The sequence below is a fragment of the Tupaia chinensis genome, unplaced genomic scaffold (assembly GCF_000334495.1).
Source record: "Tupaia chinensis unplaced genomic scaffold, TupChi_1.0 Scaffold000318_1, whole genome shotgun sequence".
Taxonomy (NCBI): domain Eukaryota; kingdom Metazoa; phylum Chordata; class Mammalia; order Scandentia; family Tupaiidae; genus Tupaia; species Tupaia belangeri.
In genome coordinates, this window is record NW_006159811.1 from 3,327,264 (window position 1) to 3,339,907 (window position 12,644).

General features: G+C 43.2%; 1 protein-coding gene across 1 annotated transcript in view; it reads right to left on the minus strand.

Moving 5' to 3' along the window:
* Positions 1-11,589: 11,589 nt before the first annotated feature.
* Positions 11,590-12,644, minus strand: part of PRDM8 (PR/SET domain 8) — a 5,594-nt gene continuing 4,539 nt past the window's right edge. The window contains exon 4 of the mRNA XM_014588930.2: positions 11,590-12,627. Within this exon, the coding sequence (XP_014444416.1) occupies positions 12,337-12,627 (291 nt within the window). The 3' untranslated portion in view covers positions 11,590-12,336. The remainder of the gene's footprint in view (positions 12,628-12,644) is intronic.

Consider the following 12,644-nt stretch of genomic DNA (forward strand, 5'->3'; position numbering starts at 1 on the left):
CCCTATAGCAAAAAATCTCTCAGTGGGGGCGTGGGGGGAGAGAAAGAATTAGAAAAGAAAGAAACATTATGACTTTCCTGGCAACCTAATATTGGAATAGCATGGTAGTTTTCTAAGAATGCCAGAACAAAATACCAAAATAAATTTCTATTGTGTAGCTTCAACAACAGAAATTTATTTTCACACACTTCTTTAGGCTAGAAGTCAGAATCAAGGTGTTGGGGTGTGGTTTCTCCTGAGGCCCTTTCTTTTACTTGCAGATGGCTCCCTTCTCACTATGTGCTCATATGGGCTTGCTGCTATGTTATCTGAGCCACAATCACCTCTTCTGATAAGAACACCAGTCATAATAGATTAGGTCTCACCCAATGACTTCATTTTACCTTAATAATCTCTTTAAAGGCCTTATTTTCAAATACAGTCACATTCCAGGTACCTCACTCAATATACAAATTTGGCTGGTGACTGGAGTGAGTGAAGTGGACACAGTTCAGCCCATCTGCATATACAGCATACCCCATATTTATTTATTTATTTTTATTTTTGGAGAGGTTTTTTGCTATAGGGTATGTGCGCTCACCAGAGAGATAGAGACAGAGAGTCAGAAAGTGAGAAATCACCCCCCAGGGGGGATGGCCATGCTGCAATCCTGTCTCCTCCATTCTCCTCTTGGGATCTTGGGCACACACACACACACACACACACACACACACACACATGCACCTGGTGTGAGGTCCAGGACTCGAACCGTGGCTGACTACATGGGAGTCCAGCAACATAGCCATTACGCCAACTGCTGGTCCCAAGCATACTCCATATGTATAAACTGAGGTATTGTGGTATAGAACCAAGAACCCTAGATTGGAAATTAAACAGTTAAAGGAAGTTCTTAGCAATGATCTGATTCTTGACTCTTGCCTCATAAAAGAACTTTTTTTTTTTTGAGAGGTTTTTTCGCTATAGGGCACGTGCACTCGCCAGATAGACAGAGAGAGATATAGAGACAGAAAGCGAGAAATCACCCCCCAGGGGGGATGGTCACGCCGCAATCCCTTCTCCTCCATTCTCCTCTCGGGATCTTGGGCACGCACGCACACGTTCCCGTCGTGAGTTTTAAGCCACCGGGTCCGGGACCCAAACCGCAGTTGACTACGTGGGAGTCCAGCGACATAGCCATTACGCTAACTGCTGGTTCCCCACAAAAGAACTTTTAAGTACCCCAATGCCCTGGTCCCACACTCAGATATTCTGATGTATTAATATGGAATGGGACCACATGTGTATTTAAAAAACAAATAAAACAAAACAAAAACTTTCTAACATGAGACCACAAAGTAGAACCACTGATCTAAATAAATATTTCCCAAAGGTGGTTCGAGAATCACCCTGAGGGTTTATTAAAATATAAATACCCTAGCCATCACCTCCCTTGTTTTTAATCTCCAGTAAGAGAGCCAAGCCCATTTATCAAGCTTCCTAGTAATTACTATGAACCTTAAAGTCTGAGAAGAACTGATTTCATCTAACCATCTCACTTACAAGTGAGAAGTCTTCAGTTTAAAGAAGTTAGTTCATCTGAGGTCAGAATGGTAGAGCCAGAAAATTAGATGTTAGATCTCATGGCATCTAATCTCATCTTTCAGCAAGATTCTCTGTGCTCATAAAGAACTATGTAGACTTTAAAATGATCTTATAGCTATGGCCCCAGTACTAGGCTGCACCTATCCTTTTATTCAGGCATGTCCTGACATAACTAGAAGCCTAGTAAGGCAGGATATTGCAGCTATGTTTATAAAAGATGCATTCCAGGAGCCCATATTGTGTTCCAAGGTAGTGGACGGCATCGAACTGATGATGATGGGTGATTGTGAATTATTCTCATATTCAGTATTGCCAGGTTCTCCTGGCTCTGTCTCCTTAGACCCAGGCCTAAGTCACAGATGAAAGGAGACTGCGAAAAAGACTGGAATGAAGTGATACAAAGTCAATGGAGAAGTTGGTTACTCTGGCACTCCTGGCTTCTGCAGCAGAGGTGGGGGGACTGCCAAATCAACAGAGGTTTAGGATCACCCACTATCAGAAGTGACAGCCTCTGTGCAAGTATTGGCTGGCAGAGAAGCAGCAGTCAGTGGTTGACTGGTGGGCAGGATGAGCGCAAACTGGTAGCTCAAATAATTTTGAATTCTGCTTCTATTATATTATCCACTCAAAAAAGATGGCTGCCAGGGAACTCTTGGGAACTTAGTACTAGCCAGAGCCTGGATTGGTAAAGGTTATGGACACATATATACAAGTAAGTTGTAACAACACAACTTTAGAAAATTGAATGTATCAAAATCCAAAAACCTTTTCTAAAAAAAATTCTACAGGATGATGATAAAGAGACATTTAATTTTTTTTCCCATCATGATTTGGCTTAAATGATTTCTCAAAGGGATTTTTTTCATGCATTTACAATTTTTGTTGTTGTTATTCATAGTAACCCAGACTTGAGTGAGAAAGGAAGAGCAAGATGTGGAAACTGGTCTAAAACAAAAATAGAATATCACATCACTGAAAACTTTAAAATTAGCCTATAACAATATAATTCAATTTACCCTCAATATTTTAGGAACATAGCAGTTTTCTAGACTAATGTACTCCTATATTTTAACTTAAGTTTCCATAAGGCTAGTTCTAACTCCTGTCAGTATTTTTCAAAGTGTAGATCAAGAACCACCAATTCTAGAATAATCTGGGCATGATTGCTGGAAATGAAAGATTCTAGGCTCCACAGAAGATCCATCAAATCTCTGATGGTAGCCACAAGGAATTTGCCTTTTTAGCAGCTTCTGAGGTGATTGAGAAAGATCTCTTCCTCAAGGACCTCTATAATGTCCCATAGATATTATTAATTTTTCTATCCTTTGCTATTATTAATATCTACAATTTGCAATAAAAAAATTTCTGAGACTGGGAGACTTATGGGAAATTATCTTCTTCTGTTGAGCTTTTTCCTTACTGAGTCACAGATTATGAAGTCATTATCAGAAGTCCCGTCTTTTCAGCACCCTTATCTGATTTTCAAGTTGACTATCAGGTTGTTGTAAATAGCTAACATGGCAGGCACTCGTAAACCGTACATGTCAAACTTTAAATAATGGGTTGTCAGGAAAGTCATGACAAATTTTTACATAGAAAAAGCATAGGGTTGTTCTGACAACCCAATAGTTTCTCCTGAAATGTATTCAAAGGAAAGTCTTCATGTCAGAGAATGGAGAAATTTGTGTTCTACAAAAAATTCATTGAATGGTTCAAAAGTCTTCCAAAAAGTCCTGGAAAATGCATATTATGAAAAAAGTATGCACAGGTTTCACAATTTTTTTTCATCAAAATAACCTTGTAATAAGTTCCATTTCCTAGGAACTTTTTGAGTTCCTCTCATGTGTGTATATATTTGAAATCCCAAGTCTCCATTTCTAAGTTATGATAAATAAATGTATTTTGAATATTTAAGGGATTAAGAAATTCAGATGTGAGCTCCTGGCAATCATGTGTCTTGATGAGACTTGTTTTACCGTGCTATTATCTTTATTATGCATGGAATTAGATTTTTGAAAGCTAGGTTTTCTAAATATCACCCTGGTTTTAAGTTTAGGCATGTTTGGGAGCTTAATAAACCCTTTTAAATGCAACCTCAAAATAAAATACCTCTGAACTAGAAACAGTCTTAGGTATTATCACCCCGGACGGAGAAGGACCTCCATATACCAATGCTTCATCTTCATTTCGATAATGCCAAAATAAGAAATTAAGTCCCCCCAAAAAAGCAAATCCAGGAGAAAATACCTTCTTGTAAACTCAAACTTTTTTCTTGCTATTTATTTTCAAGGTGGCAATTTTGGATACCACCTCTTTGCTGGAGGGGGAAGGACTAAGGTAGAATTAAAGAAGCCTAAAAACAGATGATTGAAGATGAGAAGTTCTGAGGTGGAAATGAGAAAGCAGATTAAATGTTCCTCAAGATAAACTCCATGACATTGACTCTTCATCTCTACCTAGCCCTGCTAAATAGTGCAAATAGTTTTACTTGCACCCTCTCTGAAAACATTTTAATGAAAAGTTAATTTACCCCTCATGGTGACATTTACCTTTCCCCCAGCCCCCAGAGGTTTTTGCTATAGGGCAGTGCTGTGCACTCACCAGAAAGACAGAGAGAGACAGAAAGCGAGAAATCACCCCCTGAGGGGATGGCCACACTGCAATCCCTTCTCCTCCATTCTCTCAGGATCTTGAGCACACACACACCTGAGCCCGGTGTGAGTTTAAACCACTGGGTCCAGAACTCAAACCATGGTCAACTACATGGGAGTCCAGCGACATAGCCATTACACCAACTGCTGGTCGCAATGTCGCTTACCTTTCTAAAAGTGACCCTGCAGTACATTGGCTGTATTGTCTTTCCTCCAGACTCATTTGGCACCTACATTGCAGCTCTGTGCCTTAGAGGAGGAATGAACAGTACAGATATTACGATTTTTCTAATCTCATGAGTTTCATTGATTTCTGGGCTGGGTGTCGCTATTTGGCTACGTTTGTCTTTCTCAAAGACCCAGTGAAATCTTGCCAGAGGGGAAAACAGATCTTAATTCATTTGTTTGGCAGAAAAGAAATCATCAAATGCTTTTTTGAAAAAAAGAAAAATTCACACTTAACCAAAAAAAGTAATAAAACACAGAAAAGCTACTTTGATTTGCACAGGCAATGGTGTAATCCTGGCACACTCACCCAGAGATGGATCCCTGGAGAAGAGTAACCATTGAATTTTGTCCAGTTCTCAAGCCCAGAAGCAGGTGTGCACTGGGATCTTAGTCAAGGTTGAGATTGGTTTCTGAATTTCTCCCAAGATCCAGTCATACTTTTCTCCAGAGAAAATGAAAAAAAAAAAAAAAAAAAAAAAAAGGGGATGGGAGAAATTTGGAACCAAGAGCTGGACATTTCTGGGAAGAGAAGTGAAGGCACAAAGAACTAATAGAGTTAATTTCTTTTATCCCATGCTTTTTTCCTTCCAAATCTCATCCCTCTCTTTTTTTGTTTTTTTTTTTTTTCCCAAAGGAACTTAATATACCTCTCAAGTATTTATTCCCTAAAGAATTCATAAAAGAGAAAAAGATGTTGAATGTATTCATCAAACCACTCTTTTAAAGAAGTAATAGTTATTTGTAATAAAATAATGCATTCAGAGTCCATTTAAAAACACTAAAAAAAAAAAATCTTGAGCTAGAGTCCAGGGTCTCTGAGAGATGAGTAGTAGTCATCCTCATGGGCTTAGCTGTCATGGCAGGCACAAATAGGAGAATACCCCTGTGGAAGGCCATGGCTATATGAGGCCTGGGTTCAGTTCCTGGCCTAACCTAAACAGGCTGGGCATGCTGCTATGTGTCTGTGGTCTAGCTAACTGATGGCTGGTACAAGAGGATCTTGACACCTGGCAAGACTCTGTCAAAAATACCTTCTTTCGGGGCGGCAGGTGGTATGCTGTTTAAGGATGCTGGACTCCCACACGGTGGACTGTGGTTTGAGTCCCAGATCTGGCAACTTGCCTTTTTACGTTGTCTCTGTCTCTCTCTCTCTCTCTCTCATTCTGTCCCTCTCTGGTCAAATTAAGAATAAATAAAGTTAAATAAAATAATTACTTTTAAAAAATATCCCTTTCTCTGTGTGTGTCTCTCCATCTATCTCTACCTCACTCTCTCTCATGAACTCAGGCTCTGACATTCTCTCTCTCTCTCTCTCTCATTTTAAATGAATAAATAAGTAAATAAAGTTTCACCATAATCTGCAGAGGGAATGTTGTCTTCATCAAGCACCGAGCGCAGCATAGCCATCTAAGCAAGGTGCCATTTGTTACACAGTAGCCAGGAAGAGGAATGGGTTACTCTGCATTTTGACCATACTTTTAATAGCAGAGCAAATTATAACTAGCACTTCTCTACTGCCCTTTAGGTCTTACCATTGTGCCAATTTCTAATAGTTAAGTACTGGGAAAACACCGGATTTGTAATTTAGGATTATTACAGCAAAGTCAATTTAAACTACATATACATGAATGGGCTTCCTTCTGTTTATGTCTCAAATATTTTTTAATGACCATTCTGTAAGCCTAAGACACTAGGGGTAGTCCTGGATAGTAACATAGACATCTACAAAATCAAACCAGTGATCACTCCCACTTCTGGATAGAATTGAATAAAAATTGGGACCAGCAGGTGCCATGGTGATAAAGGTGCTGGGTCCCACATGGTTAACTGTAGTTCAAATCCCAGACCTGGAGGTTAGAAAATCATGCCAAGCACGTGTGTGTGCATGCCCAGATGTCCAGAATCCCAAGAGGAGACTGGAGGAGAAGGGACTGTGGTGTGGCCATCTTCACTGGTGGGGGCAGAGGGTGGGTATTTCTCATTTTCCTTCTCTCTTCTTTCTCTGGCAAGCACACATGCCCTATGGCAAAAAGTATATTAAAAAAGAAAGAAAGAGGGACCAGCAGTTAGCATAATGGCTATGTTGCTGGACTCACATGTAGTTGACCGCAGTTCGTGTCCCGGACCCGGTGGCTTAAAACTCATGCCGGGCGCGTGTGCGTGCGTGCCCAAGATCCTGAGAGGAGAATGGAGGAGAAGGGATTGTGGCATGGCCATCCCCCCTGGGGGGTGATTTCTCAAGAAAAGAAAAGAAAAGAAAAGAAAAGAAAAGAAAAGAAAAGAAAAGAAAAGAAAAGAAAAGAAAAGAAAAGAAAAGAAAAGAAAAGAAAAGAAAAGAAAAGAAAAGAAAAGAAAAGAAAAGAAAAGAAAAGAAAAGAAAAGAAAAGAAAAGAAAAGAAAAATCATTAAAGGAAGTCAAGGCCACAAAATATTTCTTACAGTGGTACAAGAGCACCTTGACTATCTAAGGAAGGTAAATTGAGGCTCAAATCTTATCTCTTTCACTAACAAGGAACATATATAATAGTATGAAAGGTTTCCACATCTGTGACTTTATTTACTTTGCAAGACACTGCTATGTGATAAGCCCACAAAAAGTATTCACATACTCCAGTAAAGGAAACTGAGATAAGCAAGTGGAAAGACCACAATATTTAGAATAGGTCTCCTGAGTTAAGAGCCACTATATTTCTCATCTTTCTGTTCCAGGTTGGCAGCCATACTAACCACACAATGCTAAAACATTGTGGAGTAGGATCATTAGTAGCTTTCCTTTGAAGTAGGCTGTGAGAATTAAACCAAGCAACATATGAACAGTTTAAGACTAATGTCTGCAATGCATATATGTATTAATTTATATGTGTATTAAGATGTATATTTGTATATACAAAAACATAGACTTGTATATACATGCACATGTGTACAAACATACATAGCTGTGTATTCGAGTACACACACACACAACTTGAAAAGAGATAAGTAAATAATGATTAGCATAACCAGGTTAGCTATTTAAGTAGGGCCACCTATACTAGACCTCCAATTGTAAGGATTAAAAATAAAAAGAATTTTTAAAAAAGGAAGGTGGGGCCAGCAGATGGAGGGTAAGGGGCTGGATCCCACATGGCCAACTTTGTGCACCTTGAAAATCACCCTGGGCTAGAGTGCATGTGTGCCCAGAATCCCAAAAATAGAACAGAAAAGAAGGGATTGCAGTGCAGCCATCCCCCTGGGGGTGATTTCTCACTCCCTCTCCTCCTTTCTGTCTGTCTCTCTCCTGCAAATGCATGTGCCCTGTAACAAAACAAACATACAAACAAAAGCTTCTTTATAAAAAAGATTCTTTATCCTTTAGTCCTAGAGAAAATCTTTCTACAAAAGGGAATAGGATCAGTGAGGCAGACCGGCAGAGCTTCCCTGGTGGGTGCCCGTCAGGTCACAAAGCTGGGAGGTATTCAGGCCCACCAGTCCAGAGCTCCTGCCTCATCCTGGGCCTCAGGCCCTCCTGTCAAGCAACTTGGGTTTGGAGGAGGGAAAGAAGGTGGCCTAGCTTCTCGACCGACTCCCAGCCTCTTATGCAGGCTAACTGTTCTCTACCCCTTGGTAGTCATTTATTCACCTTCAGGGCACGATAATGAAATGTTCAAGCCAAGAGGAACTGTCCTAGGCGGCCTGTATGTGTGTGAGCCTGTGTTTGGGGGAGAGGCGCTTGCCCATCTCTGCCACCCCGAGGTGCTGGGATAGTCCTCCATGCGCGCACTGACAGTGTGGGTTCCCGCCTGGCTGGTGCTGCCACACAGGAGTCAGTTACCTGGACGGCGGCAAGTCACCAAGGAGGCCCTGGCTCACAAAACGGCGGGAAGTAACAAACAGTCCCAGAAATGCTTAAGAGACAGGGAAAGTGTGGAGGTGAGCAGGAGCTGAGAGGACGGAAAACGGGCAGAAACCAGAACCAGCCAAATCGTTCCAAACATGGGTCTGGCAGAAGACAAAACGTGAAACCTCAGGCCGACGCGCGCTCGCGCTCCGTGCGTCGCAGGTGCTCGGCGTCCCAGCGGCGGCGTGGGGCTCCTCCACTGGGCTGGTGGCACAGCCAGCGGGGGCCGAGGCGAGCGTGGGTCCAGCGGGGTGGACAGAGACAGGCGAAGTGCAGGACCACAAGGCCAGGCCGCTCTGGGGTGTGGGCCCTCGCAGTGGGGCGGCGGCGGGCACTTCCGGGCCTTCTGTGGGTGGGGCTGGCCTCGGAGTGTGGTTTCCCCGCCCGGGGTCACGCTCAGTGCGCAGGGCGCGTAGGAAGGAGGTAATCTTGCCCGAGGAAAACCCAACGGGGAACAGGCGGCGGGCTCAGAGGGCGGGAGCCAGGCACTCCGCCACGCGGAACCCGGACTGGACCCGCGGGCTCCCTCACCTGCCTCACAGGTCAGCGCCTGCAACCAGCCCCCACGCGACTGCGGCTGCAAAGCGCAGGGCTCCGGGCGTCGGAGGGCCGGGCCGCATGCCCAGGAGTGGGAGGCCAGGACCTTGAGCACATTCCCGGGGAGACTTCGATTTGTCTCGGCTCTCCAGCGCAGGTGAACTCTTGTGCACAGCGTGTGCGGCCCCACCCAGGTGTTCCCTGCAAACCCGGGAGATACCGGCGCCCTCCACCCACTAAGGTCTGGAGGAGACAAATAGGGAGAGGAATTGGGAGTGGGCCTAGAGTTCGCAGGCCCGGAGCGCCAGGTCAGTCCCCGGCGTTCTTCCACCGACCCGGCACGACAAATGCTGGCACAGCCGGGGGTTGGGTTTCCCTTTCCCGGGACGTTAGGACTTGCGGTTGTTCTGGCACTCGACGCTCGAGCCACCTGCCTGGAGTTGGTGGGACCAGCCTGGCATGATGCCTGTGTGACCTGTGACCTCGTCCCTCGGCAGCTGTGTGCAGACGTCTGTACTCACCGCCCCAGCCCGCGACCTCGGCGTGCAGGCGGGGTTGTGGGAGCCTGGAAACTCCTGAGAAGGTTCGGATACAGGAGAGGGTGATGCTGTATCTGAAAGCTTGAAAATGCAGCATTACAATAAAACATCTCTGGGTTTGCCTTGGCTGAACACAAAACTAGCTTTGGGCACCCTTCCCGTACTACTTCCCGCCAAAACAGTCTTATGAGTAGATTGATCAGCATAGCTACCCAGCCCTAAAGTGTCTGCCACGAACACACCTACCTGGATCGCCTGGGCTGTTGCTCAGCCAAGACTCGGCTTTCTTCCTGATCGTATGATTAACTTAATGGCCATACAAAAGAAAACACAGAGGAGGCTCGCCCAGTGTCTACATGTGCCCTTCAGAAAACATGATTCCAGACTATGAGGAGGCAGTAGCCATGTCTGAATCTTTCACAGACACTGAAGCCACCTCAAGGAAAAGGAGATTTCAAAAGGATGGGATAGAAAGAAAAAGGGCATTCAAATATTTTTGAAAATAAGGCTGCAGGGCAACTCATCTTTATTTGTTTTTAAGAGACTTTTGCTGCTGAGATCCACTGGTGTCCCGGGCATAGACCATTTAGACTGTCATTATCCTGACTTAAGGGTCTCTTAAGGCCCATCTTCTGTTTTTCCCCAGATACCTTCTTCACTTCTTCCTATCCAATTTGCTCCCCACCTAGGTTTGATCTTAAAAAAAAAAGAAAAGAAAAGAAAAGAAAACTTTAGGTTCAGCTGGTATCTGACTAACTCATTAGAGAAAATTCCCTGGCGCTAGAAGTATTTTGAAGATGGTAGAAACTCCCTTACTCACTTTACAGGTGAGACAACTGAGCTGCAGGTAAGTCAAAGGATGTCAATAATGATGCAGTTACACTACCCATGGGTAGCAGAGGAAAAAGAGCTGGACCATTGAACTATTTCCACTACACAATGTATCAGATCATCCAACAATTGCCTAGGAAAATTGGGAGTAGGCTTCAAATAAATGTAGCATTAAAAAGTATTTGTATGATATTAAGGAAGCCAGTTTTCATCCACCTGAGTCACACTCCGTGTAGACACCTCTCTTCACCCTATCCCTAGTCTTTACCTACTCATTGCCCTAAGCATAACTTGTTTTGTGGTAGCCTTAAGATAATGAAGGTTTAAAATCCACTGAAAAGCCTGTCATGAACTGCCTAAAGTTTCCCATTTCAGATCTTGTCACAAATGTCCTCCTTTAAAAAACTAGGGGAGGGGGTTGACAGGATGTGAAGGGGGGAAATTAAATAACTCCTGTGATAGTTATACCAGTGTAGTGACTATTTTTAGAACATTCATAGAGTAACTATGGAGATGTCCACAGATAAATGCATGCTATTCTAAGAACTAAAGGATCGCTGTTCGTGTCTAATGGTTGTTGGACATACCACATATATATATCTACACATGCATATTCTGTCTAACTAAAAACTGTAGGGATATAAAGCCTACAGAGGGATTTTCCATAAAAGGAAGGGTTTGAAGAGGAAAAAAGTTGTCAGATTCTCCTGTATTATATTGTTTCAGTACTAGTTTTTTTTCCCAGAGACTCTGTAGTTGTTGCAGCCTTCAAAAGGAAAGTTGGGCCTTCAATACATAGACTATCCCCAAACCATGGTCATTTTCCCTGGGTTTCTAGAAGAACTCTCTCCAAAGTGTCTTAGTATAATGACAGAATGCTGAAAAGTTCTAGAGAACAAGATACTCTTCCCTGTGGGCAACACTATTACAACAGTAGAAGTTAAAGTGGACTTCTCATCTGGTTTGCCAGATCCAGACCTGAAAATTGTCTCTGGCTATTTGTAGAGATGCTGCAGCTGAAAAAACAAAAATGCTGACATCGCAGTGACAGGTCAGTTGGATGTGAGGCATCTTTGTTTAAGTCATTTGTCTTTGATCAAAAAAACCAGCATTTTCCAGTTAAAGATTTTCCAAGGGATTATCAAAGTCTGTCTTTTAGGCTCAAACTGGCATAGAGTAAATAAATGCAAATGGAGCAATGTTTATCATTCCTTTCTTCTGCTATCTCTTCCCATCTTTTCAGGAACTCAATGAAAATATGTGGTATCGACTGAAAAGTATAATACTCAGCTACAGGAGAAAAAAAAGTTTTAAAAACTTTCCAAATAATTGCTTTGGAGAAAATAGTCATTTATTGTCAAAGCATCCAACATACCCGAAGAAACTATAAAGTTTAATAAATCTTTCCAGGGATAAAAGAAACACATAACTATTCAGACTCCATTTCACTGGCACAAAATTACACTTTGTATTAAAAGGAAATACATATTTACATAATTGATGACATTCTTCACTGAAGTCCATAATCATTTCATGATACATGCATTTCCCCCTGGAAACGTAAATTGAATGGTGATCCCCTTTTTATTCGTTTTGTTTATTTTTGTAAGAACACAAGCTGTCATCAAGAAATGCAGAAAGCATCTCACCCTCTTCCTTTACTTTATATCTAAAATAAATTTTGCCCTTACATATAATTATTACATCTAAACTGTAAGTGCTTAATAATTTAAGTAGAAACGTATGACAAATGCATCAATATGTTGCAATATATGACATTTTTAAAAATGTACCTTTGTTTTTGGGAAAGTGAAAATGCGTGCATTCAAAAGAAAATCCCTCAAACAACCCACCCAATCAAAAATCCACCATCCTGTCTCGCGTGTGTGTGTGTGTGTGTGTGTGTGTACATGTGTGGGTGTCCCGGGTAAACACTCGAATGAGAAAGCTCTTCTTGGGGGAGAGGGCATGTGTGTGTGTGCATGTGCCGTGTTTCAGGGCGCAAGGAAGTGGTGTAAATCCTCGCGTGTTTGTTCCCGCAGGTGGCTTGACTGTGCGTGCGCGCGTGGAGAAAACTGGGGTCTTTTCCGTGTCAATTATGCGAGGTCATGTGCCTGGAGAGGTGGTGGCGCTCCCTGAAGGACTCGTTGCAAATGGGGCACTTGAGTTTCTCCTCCCGCCGCCGCTTCACCAAGGGCTCCATCGCGTACTCCTTTTTGTGGTGCGACCTCATGTGGTACACCAGGTCGGAGGTCATGCGGAAGGAGGCGTTGCACTTGGCGCACCAGTTCTGCGCGGGCAGACACAGCGAGGTGAAGGAGGGCGGCAACAGCGTGAGCGCCGAGGGCAGCTGCAGCTGCAGGGGGCCCGCGGCCGGCGCCGCCGGGCGCGGCGGGCGCC